General features: G+C 44.1%; 1 protein-coding gene across 1 annotated transcript in view; it reads right to left on the bottom strand.

Annotated features, from left to right (window-relative positions):
- tspoap1 (TSPO associated protein 1) overlaps positions 1-26510 on the bottom strand; it is a gene marked incomplete at both ends in the record, with an annotated part of 203051 nt that overhangs the window by 44398 nt on the left and 132143 nt on the right. The window contains 7 exons of the mRNA XM_084320339.1: positions 3037-3140; positions 5740-5984; positions 11460-11646; positions 18203-18235; positions 19698-19748; positions 20199-20303; positions 24676-24798. Of these exons, the coding sequence (XP_084176465.1) occupies positions 3037-3140; positions 5740-5984; positions 11460-11646; positions 18203-18235; positions 19698-19748; positions 20199-20303; positions 24676-24798 (848 nt within the window). The remainder of the gene's footprint in view (positions 1-3036; positions 3141-5739; positions 5985-11459; positions 11647-18202; positions 18236-19697; positions 19749-20198; positions 20304-24675; positions 24799-26510) is intronic.

Here is a 26510-nt window from a genome sequence, read left to right as displayed (position 1 = left end):
CAGAGACACCACAGAGACACCATTATCACATCTTCAACCAGAGTCACCACAGAGACACCACTATCACACCTTCAACCAGAGTCACCACAGAGACACCACTATCACACCTTCAACCAGAGTCACACAGAGACACCACTATCACACCTTCAACCAGAGTCACCACAGAGACACCACTATCACATCTTCAACCAGAGTCACCACAGAGACACCACTATCACACCTTCAACCAGAGTCACCACAGAGACACCACTATCACACCTTCAACCAGAGTCACCACAGAGACACCACTATCACACCTTCAACCAGAGTCACACAGAGACACCACTATCACACCTTCAACCAGAGTCACACAGAGACACCACTATCACATCTTCAACCAGAGTCACCACAGAGACACCACTATCACAGAGACACCACTATCACACCTTCAACCAGAGTCACCACAGAGACACCACTATCACATCTTCAACCAGAGTCACCACAGAGACACCACTATCACACCTTCAACCAGAGACACCACAGAGACACCACTATCACATCTTCAACCAGAGTCACACAGAGACACCACTATCACACATTCAACCAGAGTCACCACAGAGACACCACTATCACAGAGACACCACTATCACATCTTCAACCAGAGTCACACAGAGACACCACTATCACAGAGACACCACTATCACACCTTCAACCAGAGTCACCACAGAGACACCACTATCACACCTTCAACCAGAGTCACCACAGAGACACCACTATCACACCTTCAACCAGAGTCACCACAGAGACACCACTATCACACCTTCAACCAGAGTCACCACAGAGACACCACTATCACAGAGACACCACTATCACATCTTCAACCAGAGTCACACAGAGACACCACTATCACATCTTCAACCAGAGTCACCACAGAGACACCACTATCACAGAGACACCACTATCACATCTTCAACCAGAGTCACAGAGACACCACTATCACACCTTCAACCAGAGTCACCACAGAGACACCACTATCACAGAGACACCACTATCACACCTTCAACCAGAGTCACCACAGAGACACCACTATCACAGAGACACCACTATCACAGAGACACCACTATCACACCTTCAACCAGAGTCACCACAGAGACACCACTATCACAGAGACACCACTATCACAGAGACACCACTATCACAGAGACACCACTATCACAGAGACACCACTATCACAGAGACACCACTATCACATCTTCAACCAGAGTCACCACAGAGACACCACTATCACACCTTCAACCAGAGTCACCACAGAGACACCACTATCACACCTTCAACCAGAGTCACCACAGAGACACCACTATCACACCTTCAACCAGAGTCACCACAGAGACACCATTATCACATCTTCAACCAGAGTCACCACAGAGACACCACTATCACACCTTCAACCAGAGTCACCACAGAGACACCACTATCACATCTTCAACCATAGTCACACAGAGACACCACTATCACATCTTCAACCAGAGTCACCACAGAGACACCACTATCACACCTTCAACCAGAGTCACCACAGAGACACCACTATCACATCTTCAACCGCTGACTTCAGCCGGCCTAGGACCATTCCAGTTCTGTGGCTGGTAGGGTTTCACCCATGACTGAATCTCGGTCATTAAAGAACGCCTATCGTAAAGAGTAGGGGGCTCCCCGATGTTCCTGGCCAAATTCCCAATCAGGTCCCTGACATCAAGGCCACCTAATCCCCCCCCCCCTTAATTGACTGATATCAATCCCTGTCTCCTGAGCCGCTCAGCCATTGTGTAGTGTGATGTGTGCCTGGTGCCAGTGTATGGCAGCCATTGAGCCTGCGTAGCCCAAGGTTGGGTGCTACCAGTGGTGGTGAAGGAGGCAATTTGCACCCTACATTGTGGGGAGCGTTTTGAGTGTCTAGAAAAGCGCTGTATAAATAGACATATTGGGCCAATATTGGCCATAGGAAAGATATTAGCCAATATTGGCCATAGGAAAGATATTAGCCCATATTGAAATTTGTATATCAGCCCGCCAACATTACCATGTTTCATGGGCGCTAGCAGGCAAAGTTAAGCAATATTTTGATGGGGAAAATACTGCAATACTTTATGTCCAAAGCAATATTTTGGCACACTAAATTCAAGGCTAGAGCACAGGTATAGATGTCATGAAACTAGAGATAGCAAGCAACACCAACCATGTCATGCTAGCTTACTGGAAAAATGCCTAAATATTGCTTAACCCTTTATTGCTTTTATTTCCAGTCGTTTAGATTACTGTAATGCTCTTTTTACTGGTCTACCAAAAAAATCTATTGAGAAATTACAGTTGATTCAAAACTCTGCCAGACTTTTAACGAAAACACGGAAGAGAGCGCATATCACTCCTGTTTTAGCTGCACTACATTGGCTCCCTGTCTCTTTTAGAATTGAAGTTATTTTACTTGTGTATAAGGCCTTAAATGACTTAGCACCATTGTATATCACAGAGTCTCTGCTGTTTTACATCCCTAAAGTGTCCCACAGAAATATAATAGAATCAGCCTTCTTTTATTACGCACCGAAACTGTGGAACACTACCCAAAGAAATTAGAGATGGGCTCAGTGGACCTTTTTTAAACAGCATCTGAAAACACATCTTTTTAACTTGGCTTTTAACTCTATTTAGCATATTCCTTTTGTTTTAATCATTTTATTTAACTGTTTTATTTTTTCTACTTATTTCATTGCTTATGATATGCAATTTGTCTATTGAGTCATGCATTTTATAATTAATTTGTAAATACAAACGTTTGTGTTGTCAAAGCACTCTGGGCTGCTTTCTATTGCATGAAGGGTGCTTTATAAATAACGTTTATTATTATTATTATTATTATTATTAAACACAGCCGAAAAAATGGGCATGGGCGTGCCTTGACCTCTTTAATATCGGTCTTATATATCGCCTATCGACCACCTTAAATCACTGATAATCAGTATCCATATCGGTCGATCACTCATTGCCTAGTACTCTGACACTTACCTGTATCTGGAAATAAAGACCTGCAGCTTCACCGCTGCTCTGGCTGAGTAAGGTGCTGGAGCCACGTCGATGTCCAGCTCCTCTACTTCACTGGCTGTGTCCACCTGAATGAATGAATGAATGAATGAATGAAGTTTATTTGAATGAATGAATGAATGAATGAAGTTTATTTTTCGGTCTTGTTTACAGACAAATCAAACACACCCGTGTGGACTTACAAAAAAAAGAAAGAAAAATCACTAATGTGCATATTCAAGGCAAGCTCACACACAAAATCCAAAATCAACGACCGAAAAAAAGGAATAGGCTGAAGCACATGCTTATTTTTGCCTATCCTTTACAAATAATTTTTCTTTTGATCCACTTTTTCTCCACATTTTCTATTTTTCTCCCATCCCAATTTCGTATTTCCAATTCCTCCCTCCCCTGTCTTGAACGTTGCTAGACTATGCCTCCCACTGGTCGGCTGTAGTGAGGATAGAAGCCTTGCATCACGTGTCCCCTCCGGTACACGAGGAGGCAGCCTGTCGCATCTTTTCACCAGACAGCTCGAACTCTGTGGCGAGGAGTAACGCGTGGGAGGCTCACGCTGCCCCCGATACTTCCTGTTTCCGCCGTACCGGCGTCACCCAACCGACCTGTAGGAGTCGCTGTCCACAACGTCCAATCCCCACCCACCAGCTTTCCCACCCTCTAACACTTGCCAATTGTGTTAGTATGACGGACGGCCAAGCCGGTAGCAACGCAGAGAGCTGGGCTCGATACCAGCATCTCCTGCGTTAGTGGCGAGCGCCTTGCCCACTGTGCCACTCAGCCGCCCTCCTTTACAAATTCTTAAAAACTAAATATATTTTAATATAAGAAAGAAAAATTTAAAATATGCTGCAAGATAAAAGAAAAAACAAATGTTTGATGTTTTACTCAAAACTGTACTCCTGAATTATTTCATCCTTTAAGGCTTTTTTAAATCTCCCCTGAGAAGTACACAACTTCAAGCCGTCACTAAGGCTATTCCATCATTTACCTCCCACCTGGAGACACCATGGTGAGCGGGTCACACAGCTCACTGAGACACCATGGTGCGCTGCTCACTGAGACACCATGGTGCGCTGCTCACTGAGACACCATGGTGCGCTGCTCACTGAGACACCATGGTGCGCTGCTCACACAGCTCACTGAGACACCATGGTGCGCTGCTCACACAGCTCACTGAGACACCATGCCTACAACCGTTAGGATCAACGACTACTAGGGATGCACCGATCGCACTTTTTCAGTACCGATACCGATACCTGGGCTTTGGGTATCGGCCGATACCGAGTACCGATCCAATACCCAATTGTTCAATTAATAAACTGTATGCCTCACTGTGTGGAAGAGACTGGGATCATTCTTTTGTGTCTTAAAACATTACTTTCTTGGGGCGCCCAAGTGGCGAAGCATGTAACGCGCTGCGTTGCGAAGCGGCCGACCCGGGTTTGATTCCCGGACCCGGCGTCCTTTGCCGAATGTCTTCCCCCCGCTCTGTCTCCCGTTCTTCCTCTCTCTCTCTCTACCGGACTGCCCGGTAGTAAAAACAATAAAAAAAATATAAAGAAAACATTACTTTCTTTACTTAGTGAAACAAAATGTAACAAATTAACACATAAATGTACTGAATTGTTATTTATTATTTAATTTATTATTATTATATTGTATGATTATATAAAAAATAAAATATATATATATATTTTTTCTCTCCGATACCCGATCCAGCTATTTTAGTCATATTGGGGCCGATATCCGATATCAATATCGGAGCATCCCTATTGACAATGATACAACAAAGTGCTACTGCATGTATACTGTATGGTGATGATACAATAATGTTTTTTGTTTTTAACAATTCTCACAGAATTCTTACAGTCACTACTACTAGTATAGTTAGTTACTCCCCACCACTGTGAGCGAGCAGCTCAACACAGTACTCTCTTAACGTGCCGTTGGCTCTATGATCATCTGACTGCTTGAGTTCTCTCCTGTTAATGAGGTCGCTAGCCATTATCTCCTGTTAATAAGGTAAGTAAGTAAGTAACCTTTATTTGTATAGCACTATAGAGAACTCACAAAGTGCTTTACATACAGCAGAAATAAAATATAAAAAACAAGAACCATTCAAGTGATAAGAAACAAAAACACAATGCATCACAGAGAAAAAAAAACACTAGACATATTTTACATCTGGAGGAGAAGCTCAAACATTACCCAAAAGCCTGTTTAAACAGTAATGTTTTTAGCAGATTTTTTTAAATATCAACAGGTAACTAGTGTAATATCATTAACGGATTCCTATCAAACTCCGCCCTCTTTTCTCTGAAACAACACTTGAGAATCGGAGGGTCAGGAAAAAAGGGCAGAGTTTGACACAAAACAATAAGAAATATTGTCTGTTTATAGCTCACTGGGAAAACCTTTTAAGGATAATCACGTACAACTACTACAGTCTTCATAATCCAAAGCAGCCAGTGGATTAGCTTACTAAATATGAGCTTTAAAGAACTGTAGACAGACGAGCCAGTCACCTGCCCTCACAGGGACACTTTATCTGGTCTCACATCAATACTTTACTTGTTATAGTACAACATACTGTATGTATAGATTTACAGGAAATATATAAAAGAAAATTCCAAAAGTACAGGATTAGCATCACAACAGGGCTGGTACCTCGTGCGTGTAGCTCGACTTGTGGGGACTGAGGTGGGTGTCAGACTTGGGGGTGAGGTGGGTGGTCTCTGACTTGCTGGAGGTGGACCCTGACTTGCTGATGCTGATGGCGGGCAGCTCGCGGTGCCTGGCGACGGGAGAGCGCTCCAGCCGGGTGGAGAGAGCCGCGGCGTGGGGCGTGGCTCCCATCCGCAGCGCCGCCACCACATCTGAGCGAGAGGAGGAAGAGGAGGAAGAGGATAATGCTGTCTGTTACCGTAACATTCAATCCCATGTCTCCTGAACACCTGGCTGAAGCTGTGAGCTGATAGGGGGGGGGGGGGGGGGAGCATGAATCTTTAACGGATTTATAGGTTTTTAGCTGCCTTCTAAAAATGAGCTCTGAGGGAGCGGTTTTCTGAGTTAAAGGGAGGGCGTTCCAGAGCCTTGGGGCAGTCACCGGTGTCACCGATACCTCACATCGATACTGTTCTATTAATTCAGGCTCTAGGGGGGGGGGGGGGGGGGGGGGGGGGGGTTGGTCGGTCAATGGTTGACACGTGGTGGGAGCTGAAGGTTGAACCTGGCTGATTAAAACAGCGGAGGTAAAATCCTCCGTCTCTCCATCTGTCTCTGAGTTTGAAGGTCACAACAACCCTACAGCGACGTGTGTGACACACCGGCGCCAGTGCGGACAGCCGTCAGGGGCTTAGCCAGTTCCCCAGCACACTGGCCCCTCATTAGCTCACCTCAGCCCTCAGCCACTGTGCTCCGTGTGTGTATATTATGATGACCGGTGCAGGCCTCAGCATGCTCTGTGACGGCAGCGGACGGTGTTTACATCATGACGGAGCCCCGTGGTGAAGTGTTCAGGGTTCCCACAGACATTGCAAAATGAAATTCACTGACTTTCAAGTACTTTTCCCAAGCACAATTTTTCATTTTAAAAGGGCATTTAAAAGGATACAATTCACTTTTAAATGCTGTTTTTTTATAGAAATATGCACTGAGGTAGTATCATAGCAAGATACGTTTTCATTCCTCTCAAGTTGGTTTCCTTTTAGTTTGGAGATATTCTTGTGAAAATAGCAGGAACTGATGAGGATGAACAAGTAGAATATATTTCAGATCATTCCAGTCCACTCTTAGGTCATAAAGCCATGTTAAGCCCCATTAAGCCCCTTTGTTCCCATTCATTTCCAACTGCATGCATTTGGATTTTTTTTTTTTACACTAAACAAGTGTTGACTTTCCTCTTCTATAGCCTATGCCTGAATTCAAGAATAATAATCCTATTTATATTTCAGGCAGTTAACCCGGCGACCATCGGTTGTGTGATAAGGGTTAACCCTCTGTCGTGTGGCAGTGAAAGGGTTAAGCTACCGTCTTCTGTCCGTGGTCTGTCAACATTAAGTTCATTGCTCGGTTAAGTACTTCTATTCTATTCACATAATATGCTTACTACATATATCTATTCTATTCACATATATGCTTACCACATGTATCTATTGCTATGTCCACCCATCACAATCACGCAAACTGTCTAACGCCTGTCCCGTCTCCCTGTCTCCCTGAGAGTGGCTGTCTCGTGGTGATGACCGGAGTAGCAGACGTCCCGTGATGATGACCGGGAGGATGTGACCCTCTTTGCGCCGCCCCCAGGCCTCAAATAAATCCCCCATCAGCTCTATTTTAAAATATTTCTAAATGTTCAGTTGCTATTGCATGCACTTATCTGTGTTTCATTACGCATATGAGAGAGTGCATGCTTACCAACTGTTTGCCTGTTTTATTGCAATACTACTATCACCGACATCTAAGAAGGGAGATCCCCCCCTTGAACGGCCCTTCTAAGGTTTCTCTCCTCCACATTGCCTGTGGTGCATTTTTTCCTATTGCTTTTTAGGTTTTAGTGAGTTTTTCCTTACCTTCACGTGGGGTATGTCTGGGAGTGTTGCATTCATTTATTTAATATGTTTTGGACTTCATGGTGTTTTTGTTTTGTTCTTGATTTATTGTGATGTTTCTTCTTGACTTGTTTAAAGAAGACGTGCCCGGCCCATGGGGACATTAACGTGTGTTGTCGGGCCTTACAAATAAATTTGATTTGATTTGATTGAGATTTGTTAAGGTTTAAGGTTGCTTGATTCTGGCAGATCATTCCACCTCACTTTTAGGCCAATGGGCAATGTTGTTTTATAGCCATTTTCCCCATCAATCTTTTACGTGTTTAAGTATTTATGAATTTTTTTGTTCTGCACTGTCCTTTCTTTTTTGCTCTATAGTAATGACAAATGATTGGGTGTCCAACTATTTAATTCATATCAATACATTCCCATTTCAGGCAAATAAGCCACGCCCACCTACAGAGGGGTCACAAGATATTGAAATGTGCATCATGCGTCCAGGACAGCCAAGTCTGACACCTGAAACGTTATACATGAAAACGACATGTTCACGTGAGAGTGTAACGTTAGGGAAGCCGGCCATATCAGATGAGACTGAATGAGCCACGGATACCAGGAAATAACCATTTGCTAAATTGGAACTAATTCGCTAAAACAATGCACTATCTAATCTTAAAAAAAAAAAAATTATAGATATTGTAATATGATTCATAATATTAACCCTTTCACTACCACACTACAGAAGGTTAACCCTTTCACTACCACACTACAGACAGTGTGGTAGTGAAAGGGTTAACCTTCTGTAGTGTGGCAGTGAAAGGGTTAACCTTCTGTATTGTCGCAGTGAAAGGGTTAACCCTTTTGGTAGTGTGGTAGTGAAAGGGTTAAGAGAGGCCAGGGTATGGTAATTTTTTTTATCATTCTTTTAATTTGTATTGGGAAAAAAAGTATTAAAGGTGTTTTCTTGTGTCTGTAGAATACAATAGGCCAGGGCATCTCTACAGCACCACAATACTGAATTCCACCTTTGTAAAAGATTGCAGTCTCCTGTGATATGAATATTGCACTACTAGGCCATATTGCAATTTCCATAAAATTGCAACAAATTGTTCAGCCCTAGCATGAGCAACACTTTGTTCAGTGAATCCCTTAACACATTGAGTGCACGATTTATCGCTTGAATGCCAGCCTTTTGGGACTGATTTTCCTATATTTCATGATTTTCGAGGAGCTATTTCTATAATCTATATTATGGCTATGTGTCTAATACGCCCGTCGCTTATCAATGACTTGCTTGCAGTCAACATGTACGAAACGGATCGTTTTTTCATCTGTACATTTCCGTTTTATACTGTTTTGAAAAACGGAAATTTTTGAAAAAGTCTAGAAAAAAAAAAGATTCTGCAGGAATCGCCCTTTAGTGTAATACACACAGCACGTTGTCATTTTCCGGCTGATTTATGAATCGTTTTCAAATAAATGCTAGATTATCGATAGTATATGTGTACTTATGCACGCTAGAGAAGCGGGCTGAAAAATCGATTATCTATGACCTGGTCAGCGCTAACGTCATATACACACATACACACATAGGGGACACGTTGTGAAATATGTGAAAAAAACATCTGATTACCCCAAGACTGGTAAAATAGATTCCTTACCTCACATCAGATGTTCTGCAAAAAGATGATTCCAATTCCTGATCGCCATTCCAAATATCGATCGCGTTTATTGATCCAACGTTATGTACTCGAAACACATATTCCACGCTGCTCTGAGGGTCCCCAATGAATGCAGTAGTCTCGGGTTACATTGCCTGAGAAGTAAAATGTGGAATCCGGGTTTTTTCTCCCCCATGCATTTCCATTGAGTCCAATCCAATGGGTGCAATACCATCCGGGAGACGATAGGGGGCGGTATGTGCCCTTTTCGAGGTCAGAGCCAGTCCCAATGATAACGTGAGGCTGGTTTGATGAAAAATGTATGGATATCGCTAATAAAAACAATAACGATTAAATAACGAGATTTCTCGTCGTTGGCACTCAACACATGGCGGCCAACAACGAGATTTCTCGTTGTTGGCACTCAATGTGTTAAGTGACAACATCACTGTGCTGCTTATACTGTAGGTGTATTGATATGATATGATATTTGCATTTATAATGCGCCCCTCAGCCAATTTTTACATCGGTCCGGGGCACAGCCCGGGAAAAAAAAGAATATGAATAAATGGACAGGACAAAGAAACAGGGAACCAGGCAGACGGACAGACAGAGAACATAAGAACACCTCAGACACACAACACAACAGCAAAGTAACTAGTGATCATCCAGAGCGAAAAGGTGGGTTTTAAGCAAGGCCTTGAATGTCTGTACGGTGTTGGCAGACTTGATCTTGATGGGGAGCTTATATTATATTATAGGTAGCTCCAAACCACATTAAAACAAGGCTACGTGACAATGACGAGTGACAAACAGAGAAGAGGGCTCCAGCAGATGATGTACTAGGCAGCACACATAGTCCTGTGTTTCTTTCATTTAAAGAGTAATGAAACACATCGTCCCCTTGCTGCCTCATGGCAGTGTTTTCCCTTACTGTACTGTAGGTGCAGCACTTGAGTGTTTGTGTTGCGCCCAAGTCCAATGAACAGGAACTATAGGGAGGGTTAGTACATATGCAGCACTCAAGCTAAAACATCTACCTAATACAGTCAGTCTGTGGATGTGCTGCCTGCTAGGTGGTAAATAGCTTCCTGTCAGTCTGTGGATGTGCAGCCTGCTAGGTGGTAAACAGCTTCCTTTCAGTCTGTGGATGTGCTGCCTGCTAGGTGGTAAACAGCTTCCTGTCAGTCTGTGGATGTGCTGCCTGCTAGGTGGTAAACAGCTTCCTGTCAGTCTGTGGATGTGCTGCCTGCTAGGTGGTGAATAGCTTCCTGTCAGTCTGTGGATGTGCTGCCTGCTAGGTGGTAAACAGCTTCCTGTCAGTCTGTGGATGTGCTGCCTGCTAGGTGGTAAACAGCTTCCTGTCAGTCTGTGGCTGTGCTGCCTGCTAGGTGGTAAACAGCTTCCTGTCAGTCTGTGGATGTGCAGGTTACGTGTAAATGTACATTGTGTGTCTCTCTGCGTTTGGAGAGTATTTTATTCCTTGGCATAAGGCTGCATGGGATATTTCTTTTTCCTTATGCCTATGAAATGCTTCGTTTTTTATAAGGCTGTAATCTATTTAATTAGATTATTGCACATTTTGTAGCCAATTAAATGTCAATTGAAGTCCAATTTTGCGTCGTCTCTCAAAACACAATAATAAAGCCTAACGATGGCATGTGATGAAGACATAATTAATTAACAATAACAGCGCAGCACCTAAGCCTCCAACACGCCAGGGAAGACCTTTAGTACCTTCACCCTGCTGCAGAGTAACACATGAATTTAAATGAGAGTGAAAGTATCAACAGCTAATTTGAGTATGATGTTAACGTGTGGGGGATGGGTACTGTACTGGTTTGAGTTTCAGGTGGGGCTGGGAGGCATACCAACTAGGAAGGAACACTGTTCATGGATCCATGCAACGGTATGTATTTTTACCGTCACCAACAATATATTAGATATTGTAATATATATATATATATATAGGATACATATTGTGTATTTTTAATCAATTAAAAGATTGTTCCTTGCAGCAATAAATAAATATATAATAAATAAATAAAAACATTAACATTAAAATGAACAAAAGAGTTCCAAAATCAACCATTCTGAATGAAACAGTATTACAAGACAAAGACATAAAAGGACGTCATATCACATTGTAATTTGTACGGGACTATCTAAATACACAGGGTGCGTGTCTTACCCCTGTCTGAAGTCAGGCCCACCCCATTGGTCAGAATGTTGAGGAGCTCGGACCCAGCAGACAGGTCCACCTTGGAGGCCTGCAGCCGGAACTTGTCCAGCTCGTGGGACAGCATGCCGAACTGCTCGCTCTGACTGCGGCATTTCTCCTCCAGATCTCGTACCTTGGTCTGATGGCACAACACACGGCACAGAACATCTAGGGCGTAACTCCAGTGCCCATACACTTGTGTCTTCATTTATTATTATTTTTTTTTATTATGACTGCATTACGACTTAAAGTAAATACTGTCTTTACTGATGTCGTTAGCCTCATACGATAATTGCCTAAGTAATTTTTTGGGCCAAATTGAGATTTCTGCCTAACTAATCTCCTCACACTGCTGCATCACCCTGGCTTAGTGCCTATGTCCTCAGCCAATCCGAACGCTTGTTACGTAAAAAAATCCCCATCTGCCTAACTCACTCGTGTGACTTGTGCATTTTTAACGTTACGTACACAGACGGCGATCACATGACTTAGGCAAGTATAACAACTGCCTTAGTATGTATGTATGTACAAGGAAAGAATGCCTAAGTCACGACATATTTAGTTTAAAAGTCACCTTATTTTGTTACGTAATGGTTGTTGTGTTTTTGTATTTTTGCAAACTTGTTGATACACCTTGTGGAACTTATTTTCAAAATATAAATTAAAAACTCGTACACATTTACTGAAAAATTTGTTTGTTCTTCTTTTCCAAAAATCTTGAAAAATTACTTAGGCAATTATCGTATGAGGCTAACGATATTCTACTATACATTTCTAATATTTCTGGCTTTGTTCCACAGGACATGGACATCATAACTGTGCCAGTGACAAAACAAAAACAAAACTAAAATGTTTTAACTGCAAACACAAACCACTAAGAACTAAAGGTGTGAATGAAAAGACAAAAAAGGAGGGAAACAAAAAGCAGGTATCAGTTGTAAAGGGTCTTAGTAGGGTGGCTGTGACAGGGGAGAGAGACAGTAGGAGGCGGAGGGGTAGACCAGGACTGTTGGGGGTAGCAGGTAGGGATGGGTACCGAATCCGGTACTTTTAAGGGTATCGACCGAATAACGTCGGTACTACCTACCGAGTACCGTTTCACGTGAGATCCACCGGTGGCACATTTCGGTAATGCAAAAAAATTTTTTTTACCGTGAAACGAAACCTAGTATGAAGTGTGCCGCACGTTCATGTCAACGTTCACGCGCACAATACACGCTTACCTAGGATTTGACTTGACTCAACAACAACAAAGCAGTCAGGGCAATGGCAAGCCGAAAACGTGTGGTTACTGGTTACGGATTCTAATTCTGATTCTGATTGTAGTTATTTATATTGTCTTGCGTGGTTTGTTTAATCGTTTTATACTTGTTATTTTGTAAAATACAATACCTTTATTTATTTATTTATTTAAATATATACTGTAGATGTGTACCTTTTAGTTCTGCAGAATAGTTCATTGCTGCTAGAGTGGTTTGTTTAATCGTTTTATACTTGTTATTTTGTAAAACATAATTTTTTATTTAAAGATATGTGTGTATATATATATATATATATATATATATATATATATATATATATATATATATATATATATATATATATATATATATATATATATATATATATATATTAACAAATTGTTCTAAATAAATAATAATGATAATAAATCATTTGAAGTTTGGACACATTTTTTACAACCGAGGTAGGTAGATAAAATTTTTAGAGACTAAAGTACAGAAAAAAGGTACCGTTGGGTACCGGTATCGATTCACAGGTTACCGGTACCGGTATCGGTTCAAATGTGAACAGTACCCAACCCTAGTAGCAGGGTTTGCTGTCGTCCCGTCAGCTTGGCGGTGAATTGGAGCTACAGTGAGAAGCCGCAGCACCAGCCTCTCATCAAAACACCGGCTTTCTATCAGTGACTGATCTCGCTTCTCGCTTTGCGGTGGGAGTTTCCTGGCAGTTTCTGACGTGAAACTGTCTCAACAACACAGTTTCCTGTGAAACATCATGCACCGACACCGAATCTAGGCTGCACACGACAACACTCATCTCTCTGTCTAGGGGTGCACTGAGTTGCATTGGTAAAAAAAATCTGCCACGACCCTGTGATCAATAACAGATAGGATAGGACAAACCCCTAAATAAATCATCTGAAATAAATAAAATTATCTATAATCTGTCCCAATTGAGCCATTTGATTAGAATACTTTGTAGGTTGACAGCTGGCAACAATCCAGGGTAACTATTTCTTCAATCCTTTCCCTAGATATTTGAATACATTTCTGCTTTTACTAGATAGTAAAGTTAGGTGACAGTGTAGGGTGACATGGGGGGGGGGGGGCTGGATCCAAAACCAGGATGTTGTGATTAATCTTTCTTCTATCTTAGCGCATTGAGCAAGTCTGCTGACTAATGAGCAGGGCTGCTATCGGTGCTACAGACACATTCTAATCTAGCAGCATCAGAAGGCTGTGGCCTGATTCTCAAACATACACTTATAACCTGTTGCCTAAAAAAAGAAAAAAGACATTACAGGGCAGCTCGGTAACCTCACTGACACCCCTCACTGTGTTAACACACCCCTACTGGACTATATACTTGTATATACAATCAAAACATACTTGTTCATACTTCACTGTTCATACTTCACTGTTCATACTTTTTGCACATAACTGCCCAATTGCACAGCCCTGCTAAATACCCCATCCGACTTGAATTGTTATTTTTATTCTAATTAGTGTATATACTTGACAACATCTTGCACAGTTGTACAGCCCTGGCCTATTTTCTTTTTCTTTTTTTAAGATTAATTATTTAGCTTTTTACTACTGGGCAGTCCAGTAGAGAGAGAGAGAGAGAGAGAGAGAGAGAGGAAGAACGGGAGACAGAGCGGGGGGAAGACATTCTGCAAATGACACCGGGTCCGGGAATCGGACGCAGCGCGTTACATGGTTCGCCACTTGGGCGGCCCGCCCTGGCCTATTTTTACTTATAATTATACTATATTCTATTGTGCTTTGTTTTACTCCACCTCTTTATTTTACAGTTGTACAGCCCTGGTCTATTTTTATTTCATAATTCTATTCTATTGTGGTTCTACCTTAATTTAGTTCATATTTCATTTTTATTTTATTATCCGTCCGTTATTGTCTGTCTGTTAATGTCGCACCGAAAACGACCAAATCAAATTCCTTGTGTGTGAAAACAACTTGGCAATAAAGACCTTTCTGATTCTGATTCTGATTCTGTAACTCTATGTAAACTCTTAAGTTTAAGTTTATTTATTTTTTACCCAGGGACAGTGCACATTAATCAACATCTTCAGTTTCCACATCAATGTAAATGTGCCAGAATTAGCTAATGAGCTAGTTTCCATCTGTAGCCCCTGCCTACCGTCTTTATGCCCAGAACATATGGAGGGGACAACAGGGTAGGAGGAGAGATCTAAAAGGCATCTAAAGATATAAAGGATCTGGCTTCAGGTATCGAGGGGGGTGAAGGGTTGCTGATAATACCTGCATGCAGTCCAGAGTATTCTGATTAGCGAGGAACAAAATGCAAGAAAAGGAAAAGAAAAAAAGTTCTTTAAAATCAAGCACATGCTTGTGACGCAATCCAAGAAGTTAATGTTAATTAACATGTTAATAACATTAGAAACACACAGCGACGGACATATCTGAAACCCTCAAACCTTCTTTTCTGACAGTTGTGATTGGAGGATCAAGAAAATAGGGCGGGGTTTGAGATGGGTCCATTAAGAGTAGATGTAGGAGAGAAGGCCCTGTGTGTGTTTGTGTGTGTCATCATTAGAATGTCGTGTGTGTGTCATCATTAGAATGTTGTGTGTGTCATCATTAGAATGTCGTGTGTGTGTCATCATTAGAATGTCGTGTGTGTGTCATCATTAGAATGTTGTGTGTGTCATCATTAGAATGTCGTGTGTGTGTCATCATTAGAATGTCGTGTGTGTGTCATCATTAGAATGTCGTGTGTGTGTCATCATTAGAATGTCGTGTGTGTGTCATCATTAGAATGTCGTGTGTGTGTCATCATTAGAATGTCGTGTGTGTCATCATTAGAATGTTGTGTGTGTCATCATTAGAATGTCGTGTGTGTCATCATTAGAATGTCGTGTGAGTGTCATCATTAGAATGTTGTGTGTGTCATCATTAGAATGTTGTGTGTGTGTCATCATTAGAATGTCGTGTGTGTCATCATTAGAATGTCGTGTGTGTCATCATTAGAATGTCGTGTGTGTCATCATTAGAATGTCGTGTGTGTCATCATTAGAATGTCGTGTGTGTCATCATTAGAATGTCGTGTGTGTGTCATCATTAGAATGTCGTGTGTGTCATCATTAGAGTGTCGTGTGTGTGTCATCATTAGAATGTCGTGTTCAAGTTCAAGTTTCAAGTTTCTTTAATAGTTGTCATACAGAAGTACAGAATACTTTTGTACAAAATGCTTCTTACTGTTGCGCTCCAGAGACTGTGCATGACAAGATAAGTATGAAATAAAAACATAGTAAAAATTAGAAGAAAAAAAAGAGGTCACAGTGTTCAGTTTAGACATATGTACAATGTTCGTAGACGTAGTTACCATACAATATACAATACTGTGCAGTGTACTAATATACAATACTATATAGTGCAAGGCATAAATGGACAAGGTGCAGTTTAGGTACAATTCACAGTAGGTGTACGAGTTGTAGTGCAAATCCTTTATCAATAAATATAAAGTGTAAGTGTGTTTGTGTGATCTAAAGTGTGGAGAGTGGGTGCTGCAGTGTGTTGTTTGTTTGAGTGAGTGTGTGTGTGCGTGTGGGTGTGTGTGCTGTGTGCATTTGATGGTTGTTGCATAGTGATTATTGTTCGTTTAGCGATTATTGTTCGTTTAGCAGCCTGATGGCCTGGGGATAGAAGCTCCTTCTGAGTCTTTCTGTGCTCGCCATAAGACTCCGGTATCGCTTGCCTGACGGCAGCAGTTCAAAGAGGCAGTTGTTCGGGTGGCTCGAGTCCTTAATAATTCTCTTAGCCTTCCCCTTGCACCGCTTGTTGTAAATGTTCTGGAGGGTGGGAAGCCCCCCTCTAATTGTGCGTTCGGCTGAACGTGTCACTCTTTGTAGTCTGCTACGGTCTTGTGCAGTGCTATTCCCAAACCAGGAGGTGATGTTGCCGGTCAGGATGCTCTCTATTGTACATGAGTAGAAGTTCCTAAGGATCTTCTGACTGACTTGGAACTTCCTTAGGCGCCTGAGGAAGTAGAGGCGTTGTCGTGCCTTCTTCACAACACTGTCAATGTGTGTGGTCCATGTCAAGTCCTCGGATATGTGGGCTCCGAGGTACTTGAAACTGTTCACTCTCTCAACTGGTGCCCCGTCGATGCTGAGGGGGCTGTAGTCCTTGACCCCCGACCTCCTGAAGTCCACAATCATCTCTTTTGTTTTGCTGACGTTCAGGGAGAGGCAGTTCTCCTGACACCACTGTGACAGGTTCTCTACCTCTTCCAGGTAGGCCCTTTCGTCGTTGGCAGAGATCAGGCCCACCACTACTGTGTCATCAGCAAATTTGATGATGGTGTTGTTGTTCCGCTGTGCTACGCAGTCATGTGTGTACAGGGAGTAGAGGAGGGGGCTCAGAACACAGCCCTGGGGGGCCCCTATGTTGAGCGTGATGGATGAGGAGGTGCAGTTGCCGGCTCTTACCACCTGGGGTCTGCCCGTCAGGAAGTCCAGGACCCACTGGCACAGGTCATAGTTCAAGCCCAGGTCCCTGAGCTTGGCTATGAGTTTGGAGGGGACTATGGTATTGAATGCTGAGCTGTAGTCGATGAACAGCATTCTCACATAGTTCCCCTTCCTCTTGTCCAGATGTGATGCTGCTGTGTGCAGCACATGGGCTATGGCGTCCTCCGTGGACCTGTTGGGGCGATATGCAAATTGCAGAGGGTCCAGGTTGATGGGGAGGGAGGAACAGATGTAGCCCTTCACTAGCTTCTCAAAGCACTTCATGGCTATGGAGGTGAGGGCTACAGGGCGGTAGTCGTTGAGGCAAGCGGGCGTAGATTTTTTGGGTACAGGGATGATGGTGTGTCATCATTAGAATGTCGTGTGTGTGTCATCATTAGAATGTCGTGTGTTGTGTCATCATTAGAATCTCGTGTGTGTCATCATTAGAATGTCATGTGTTGTGTCATCATTAGAATGTCGTGTGTGTGTCATCATTAGAATGTCGTGTGTGTGTCATCATTAGAATGTCGTGTGTGTCATCATTAGAATGTCGTGTGTGTGTCATCATTAGAATGTCGTGTGTGTGTCATCATTAGAATGTCGTGTGTGTGTCATCATTAGAATGTCGTGTGTGTGTCATCATTAGAATGTCGTGTGTGTGTCATCATTAGAATGTCTCTGTTCCCTCCACACCCAACATGTGTCCTTTAGCAGGAGACTAACTCTAGTGTTTCCTAATGGAATCACTCGCTGTTGATTGAAGAATCGACTGAAGAATTTATACATAATACATGTTAGGGCTCTATGGAGGGAAAGAGAATTTCTCCCATGATGGACATACTGCATATATTTATATATATATAGAGAGAGGGAGAGTGAGAGGAGGAGAGAGACAAAGTGAGAGGATTAAAGTTAAGAGTAGAGAGCATTTCCAAAAATAGGAGTGACTGTACTCTACCAGCTCCCTCTCCAACACAAGCTGAGTCAAATCCTAAAATCAAATACACGTTTCATTTAGGAACACATAACTGACACAAAACATGAAACATAACCAAACACACTCCACCGACACAAAATATGAAACATAACCAAACACACTCCACAGACACAAAATATGAAACATAACCAAACACACTCCACAGACACAAAATATGAAACATAACCAAACACACTCCACCGACACAAAACAAAATATGAAACATAACCAAACAGGAACACACTCCACTGACACAACACACGGCATAGCAGACAGATGAAACATAACTAAACACTGAAAGATAAGGCTCTGGATGATTGTCAAATGTTTTCTTTGTAAAAACCTTGCTAAAAATCAATACCCCACTAACGCGTGGATGGTTTAACATCTCTATTCTCCACGGCAGTGTAAATGAGGGAAACCTCAACTGCCTTATTCGAGGATAAATAAAGCATTGAATGAAAGGTTATCCTTTCATCCTTTTTTTTTTATATGGTACCTAATATGACAGATGGGGGGTATTTTATTGTCATAGATTGCCTGGATTAATCTAGCGTGCAAGGTGTGCTATGCTCCCTCGCACAAACTTCACAAGTCAGTGAAGAAGCCATCTGTTCAAATGGTTATCTTTAACCAGGCCCCCTAAGTACTACAACAACAACAACAAGCACAAGCGCACATATCTCTCTGTAACCGTTTCACTGCCAGATGTTTAGATCAACACAAAGGGTCTGCTTATATATTCATACTGATGCCGTGGCAAAGATTACATAGTTATACTCTTTTTATTCAGCAGTGGGGCGCAGAGATGTACCTGTCTCAATAATGAACGAGACCCCCAGTCTTTTGTCCTGCCTGACAGTAGAGTCTATGACGTTAATACAGAATGATGAGAAACACACAAACACCAATAAGGTGGGGGCGTGAGTCACTTCCTGATGGAAACATTACGAGAGCAGTCGGGTCCTTTATCCCAGAAACCCCAGGCCTCCACATCGTGGTGATGAACACATGGTTCCCACAGATATTGCTAAATGAAATTCAATGATTTTCAAGTACTTTTCCAAGCACTATTTTCCATTTTAAAAGGGCATTTAAAAGGATACAATTCACTTTTAAATGCTGTTAATTTTTTTTATTTCAATTAAAAATAATTTCAATTACTTTTTAAGCACCTTGTTAAAAAATGTGCTGTTTTCAAGGAATTCCAGGCCTTGACCCCCCCCCCCCCAAATCAAGCACTTTAAGCACTTCAAGGACCTTGTGCGAACCCTGTGAACATTGTGTAGGTCCTGTGTCGCTCAGTGGGTACAGCAGCACGGCACTAAACACACTGCCAGGGGTAGGGGTTCGATTCCCACTGGGGCCCATCTGATGCCAAAAAGCAAGGCACTTCGGAGTGTCTACCAGATGGCATTATGTACTGTATATGATCTCTTAAAGTTTCAAGTCGTACTGATGCACCAGGCACACTCACCTCCAGCATCTGTACGACCCCTTCATGCTCCCTCTTGGCGAAAACCTGAGCCTGACGATTAGAAAACAAAGACCGCTGACATTAATACTATGTAGGCTGCTGACTCACTCACTTCTGATGCAAGGCCCTCTCCCGCCAAAAGTTTATCATTTATCGGTACCCAAAGGTTGCCTCCTGCTGGACAAAATCTCTATTGCACATAATTAGGATGAAAGACAGTGAAAAGAGTATAGTTAATCCTAGTGGAATTGTAGAACCACTGACTTTTAGTCTAACTAGTCCAGGATGGTTCTATGACTGATCATCAGTAACTACAGTCCAGGATGGTTCTATGACTGATCATCAGTAACTACAGTCCAGGATGGTTCTATGACTGATTAATAACTACAGTCCAGGATGGTTCTATGACTGATTAATAACTACAGTCCAGGATGGTTCTATGACTGATGATGGTTCTATGACTAGTGAATGATGAGAGAATAGAGAGGCTGTGCTCCTCACCCGCTGTAAGCGTTTGACCTCGTCCTGTTTGAACGTGAGGATAGCCAGTGCCTGCTCATGTTCCAATTCCAGCTGCTGCCTTCGCTCGGCAACCTCTCGCATATGCTGCACACAGAAAACATAACCACGGTCATCATTCTGCCCTGCACTGATAGAATAGAATAGAATAGAATAGAAATACTTTATTCATCCCGAGGGAAATTTGGCACTACAAATCGCTCACAGTAAACAGTAAACATTTAGATAAACAAAAACAAAAAGTCACAAATAAGAATAGAAATAAGCCTATGAATAAAATATGTAGGGCTGTCCCCGACTAAGGATTTGGATAGTCGACTATGATTGGACGAAATTGGCAGATAGTCGACTATTAGTCGACTATAAAAAAAAAAATAATAACAAAAAAAAAAGTATAATATATATATTTCTTTTTTATAATTTTTTTTTTATCATTCCATTTGGGCTGTGGGGGTGCTTAATGTCTGAAGGAGTCGACTGAAGGCTTCTTGTCCTCTGCAAAAGCATGCAATTGGTCCACTGATGGATACATCTTGATATTTGTCTAGTCTAGTGTGTTCATTAGATGGGTGAAATCCTCTTTCAGTGCCTCTCTGCCTGTTTTCGTAGGCAGTTGGCCTCTGGTATGCATGCCATTAGCGTTAGCCATGCTTCTAGGCTTCTTTTCTTTTGGAAAGAATGATAAAATAAAATAAAATAAAAATAAAATATTAATTTTTTTATTTATTTTTTGTATTCGACTAAGACAGGGGTCAGCAACCTTTACTATCAAAAGAGCCATTTCCCCCCCATCCCACAAAATAAAATGCTCAGGGAGCCGCACAACCTATTTACCCTTAAAATGAAGATAACACAGTGTATAACGTTTTATATATCCCCAAGCATACCCCACATTTAGCATAAAACACCTGACAATTGCATACCCAAAGTAATTTGCGATTTATTATACTTTATACTTATAGCACACAGTTTGTTGCATTCACGTGATTATAAAGCAACAAAAAGAAAAAAAAAATCTTTTTATTGCTGTTTTTACCTGTTATAACAAAGGAAAACCTCAAACTCTTATGAAGAGGAGAAAAAATACTGGCTGTGTAGACCTATTTTTAAATAAAACAGAAGAGGAGACAAAACACTGGTGTCTGTAGACCGACTTTGAAATAAAACCCTGAACTATTCAGGTATATTTTAGTCCTTCCCTTATTTGTGGAACATTTATAAAATAAAAAGTAGTCCACTTTGAAAAAAGACTACCATGTGTAGACCTACTTTGAAATAAAACACAGAAAAGGAGAAAAAACACTGGCATCTGTAGACCTACTTTGAAATAAAACCCTGAACTATGCAGCTCTATTAGAGTCCTTCCCTTATTTGTGAAAATCTATAAAATAAAAAGTAAATTTTTCGTTGTTCGCAAATTTCTCACCACATATCAAGCATACAGGTAAGCCTGCATCCGCAGTCGTGAAAGCAAATTAATCTGTCCACGCTGAATTAAACCCTCTATTTTCCTCAGATTTTACTTTTTTTGGATTGATCCATGGTTAGCTTACTGGGGGGTCGGAAACTCAAGATTAGCCCCTTGCAGACGGCAGGGAGAGGCGGGGTGTGACGCACTGTATATTTTAGTTGATGAAATATTTTAGTTGATGAAATATTTTTTCATTTCAGTGTCACAGTATGACATCGATCTCAAAAAGAATATATATATATATATTTTTAAAGTAAAAAAAAATGTAAACTTTTTTTTTTTGGTCCAGGGAGCCGCAGCTGATTGGCTAAAGAGCCGCATGCGGCCTCGGAGCCGCAGGTTGCCGACCCCTGGACTAAGAGGTTGGCAGTCGACTACGGCTCCTTTCGACCGATTAGTCGACTATTCGACTAATAGGGGTCAGCCCTAAAAATATGGTCCGGGATATACATTTCCTATGTTACATTATTATTATTTTTCTTTTATTGATCTTTTTCCCCCTCCATTTTCCTCCGATTTTCTCCCATCCCAATGTTAGTCGTTATGCCAATTCCCAATCCCCTTCCTGGTCGCTGCGCACTTACCCCCCACAGTCGGTCTGGGAGAGTGGAGGCTATCACATGCTTCCTCCGACACACGTCCAGCCAATCAACCGCTTCTTTTCACCTGGCAGCGCGGATTCTCATTGAGAGGGCGTAGCGTGTGGAAGGATCACACTATCCCACTCAAGTCCTATCCGCGCTTAGCAGGCGCCCCGACCAAACTGTAGGAGTCGCTGTTTACAACGACCCGGACCCACCCCGCCAGCTTCTCCCACCCTCTAATACTGCCAATTGTATTAGTGTGAACGGCCAGCCAAGCTGGTGACAACCCCGGAGCTGTGAGCTGGACTCGAACAGGCGAATCTAGCCGCTCCGGGGTTCCTATGTTACATCCTAATATAAAATATACAGTAAAAATATCCAGAATATACAGTAAGTGTAAAATTGTACTATGTGGGTTTAAAAGTAAAAGTCTGGGCCCTCATGCATCAACGTGTTCTACGCACAGATCTGTGCGTAACCCGTGCGTACGATCATTTCTAAGCAAAGAGTGGGATTCATCAATTTCGATTTGAACTTGACTTCGTGCGTACATCTACGCACATTTCAGACCTGGCGTACCTAGCTCCCAGTGGTAGAATATATTATTACAACAAGGAAATGAGCTTCTGTGCATAATAACACTGGATGTTCTGTATGAACCGTAGTTCATTATAGTTCATTGTAAGATAGCAACAGTAGTGTAATTATGGTCAAAACCCTATAAATAGCATTTGGAATAATAGATCTTTCTCTCAGAATGAATGCAGCATGTCATATATGTTACGATGAATTGAAAATGGGGGACCCTGATGTAAACAAGACGAAAGTCTTTCTCTGGTCTGCATCCCCTTAACAATTGTATGTATTGAGCTGTACTGTACTGTACCCATTCTGCAATCTGTTAATAAAGTTTTCATTCATTCATTCATTCATGGTTTATATAGCGTTATCGGAATATACGGGGTGTAGGCTACTGACTGACTGCGCTCCGCGTAGCTTGATTGATTGATTGATTGAAAAGTTTATTAACAGATTGCAGAATGGGTACAGTACAGTACAGCTCAGTACATACAATTGTTAATTGGGGATGCAGACCAACTTTCGTCTTGTTTACATCAGGGTCCCCCATTTTCAATTCATCATAAATCATAAAGCTCAACTCGTTATTATTTTGCGCACAGACCGCCGAAACACGGGAACGTTTTGATTATATTTAAAAGGCTTTACGTTAAACGAAACAAGTGGAATTTCGAAGCTGTAAGCAGAATAAGTCATATGAATATAGTGTTCTTCCCCCTTTTTACTGTACAAGAAAGAATAGAAAACGCATTGCAATGACACCATGCAGATAGTGGACAGACTATATGATGGGATTCAAGTTCATGTATTGAAAGGCAGGATACATCATACATGCAGTGAGATTCATTGTTCTATGCTCTCGTATTATATTGTTTATATAGGCTACCCAATACTGACATCAAAATAGATTGTAGTATGCCTCTAGAAATCATATGCAGCAGGTAGAAAATTGACGGGAGATCCATCGCGATTTGGAATAGAATTGAGGAGAACTTTAATCCGTGGGTATTAATCAAACAACACGGGAAAAGGCAGTCATATTCCAGCGCGGTCTTTATTAGCCGACAACAAAATAGATGCCTCTAAAAATCATATAGCCAATCGAACACAACTAATAAAGGCATTCATACAGCACGGTTATAATGACACACAACCAGCGCCAAACAGTGGTCAACGAACGGTCTTTATTAGTATTTTGAGCTGTCCAGGCAGAATTGCAGCAATGGTTTTAGGGAGCCGTTGATATCTGACATCACCGTTTACAAGTCCGCCTTTTATTTATCCCATAAATCATAATACGCGATAGTGTCTTCTTGGTTCGACAGCAGTGAATTCTCCGTGGAGTTTCTCGGAGTCCCGCTCGGGTCGGTCCATTATTTCACATCCCATGGGGGGTGTTTCCTCATTTTCATGACCATATATGGATAATCATGCACGAGCATTGACGGTAGAACAAAGTGGTATTCATCAACACGGAGGACCATAGAGCCTGCGTACGCACGTGTGATGAATGCCGACTTCCCTGTGCGTACGCTAGTTCTACATTCCGTGCTTACGTGTGGAAGTAGGTCAAGTTCAAAGTCCACGTTGATGCATGAGGGCCCAGGAAGATAGTAACTGTCACCCTGTGCTCAGTGATGCAGTGACTGAGGCGCAGTGATGCATTGTAAAGTCTGATGGCTGTTGGAATGAAGGACTTCCTGTGCCGTTCAGTGCTGCATCTTTTCTAGCACTGAACGTGCTCCTTCTGTCAGCCAAGTCTGATGGGAACATTTCAAGAATGGACTGAGACGAAGTAAAGACTGGTCTGACCACACAGCTGTACCTTTAGGACCTGCTCTAAGTTCTCCAGTTTGGCACGGAGTCTCTGGTTCTCCTCGAGAACTGAGTTGTGTCGAGCGGTCACTTCAGAGAGGTCCTCCCTCAGCTCCTCATGCTCAACCCGGGTCTGAGGAACAGAGACAGACGGGTACAACAGGATGGCTGTGAGAAGTAGTGCAGGACACACGCAACTCTAGCTATTTTCATAACGACGGGGCACCAGAGGGTGGGGAGGAGCAGGGTGGGGGGGTGGGGAGGAGCAGGGTGGGGGCGTGGGGAGGATTAGGGTGGGGATGAGCAGGGTGTGGAGGAGCAGGGTGGGGGCGTGGGGAGGAGCAGGGTGGGGAGGAGCAGGGTGGGGAGGAGCAGGGTGGGGAGGAGCAGGGTGGGGAGGAGCAGGGTGGGAGGAGCAGGGTGGGGGGGAGCAGGGTGGGGAGGAGCAGGGTGGGGAGGAGCAGGGTGGGGAGGAGCAGGGTGGGAGGGAGCAGGGTGGGGAGGAGCAGGGTGGGGAGGAGCAGGGTGGGGAGGAGCAGGGTGGGAGGGAGCAGGGTGGGGAGGAGCAGGGTGGGGAGGAGCAGGGTGGGGAGGAGCAGGGTGGGGGGGTGGGGAGGAGCAGGGTGGGGGGGAGCAGGGTGGGGGGAGCAGGGTGGGGAGGAGCAGGGTGGGGAGGAGCAGGGTGGGGAGGAGCAGGGTGGGAGGGAGCAGGGTGGGAGGAGCAGGGTGGGGGCGTGGGGAGGAGCAGGGTGGGAGGAGCAGGGTGGGGAGGAGCAGGGTGGGGAGGAGCAGGGTGGGGAGGAGCAGGGTGGGGAGGAGCAGGGTGGGGAGGAGCAGGGTGGGGAGGAGCAGGGTGGGGAGGAGCAGGGTGGGGAGGAGCAGGGTGGGGAGGAGCAGGGTGTGGAGGAGCAGGGTGGGGGGGAGCAGGGTGGGGGGGAGCAGGGTGGGGAGGAGCAGGGTGGGAGGAGCAGGGTGGGAGGAGCAGGGTGGGGGCGTGGGGAGGAGCAGGGTGGGGAGGAGCAGGGTGGGGGCGTGGGGGGGAGCAGGGTGGGGAGGAGCAGGGTGGGGAGGAGCAGGGTGGGGAGGAGCAGGGTGGGGAGGAGCAGGGTGGGGAGGAGCAGGGTGGGGAGGAGCAGGGTGGGGAGGAGCAGGGTGGGGAGGAGCAGGGTGGGGGGAGCAGGGTGGGGAGGAGCAGGGTGGGAGGAGCAGGGTGGGGAGGAGCAGGGTGGGGGCGTGGGGAGGAGCAGGGTGGGGAGGAGCAGGGTGGGGAGGAGCAGGGTGGGGGGGAGCAGGGTGGGGGGGAGCAGGGTGGGGAGGAGCAGGGTGGGGGGGAGCAGGGTGGGGGGGAGCAGGGTGGGGAGGAGCAGGGTGGGGAGGAGCAGGGTGGGGGGGAGCAGGGTGGGGGCGTGGGGGGGAGCAGGGTGGGGAGGAGCAGGGTGGGGAGGAGCAGGGTGTGGAGGAGCAGGGTGTGGAGGAGCAGGGTGGGGGGAGCAGGGTGGGAGGAGCAGGGTGGGAGGAGCAGGGTGGGAGGAGCAGGGTGGGGGGGAGCAGGGTGGGGGGGAGCAGGGTGGGAGGAGCAGGGTGGGGAGGAGCAGGGTGGGGGGGTGGGGAGGAGCAGGGTGGGGAGGAGCAGGGTGGGGAGGAGCAGGGTGGGAGGGAGCAGGGTGGGGAGGAGCAGGGTGGGGAGGAGCAGGGTGGGGAGGAGCAGGGTGGGGGGGTGGGGAGGAGCAGGGTGGGGGGGAGCAGGGTGGGGGGAGCAGGGTGGGGAGGAGCAGGGTGGGGAGGAGCAGGGTGAGGGGGAGCAGGGTGGGGGGGTGGGGAGGAGCAGGGTGGGGAGGAGCAGGG

Source organism: Notolepis coatsorum (assembly GCF_963971535.1).
Source record: "Notolepis coatsorum genome assembly, chromosome: 8".
Classification (NCBI taxonomy): domain Eukaryota; kingdom Metazoa; phylum Chordata; class Actinopteri; order Aulopiformes; family Paralepididae; genus Notolepis; species Notolepis coatsorum.
This window is presented reverse-complemented; position numbering and strand designations above follow the sequence as displayed.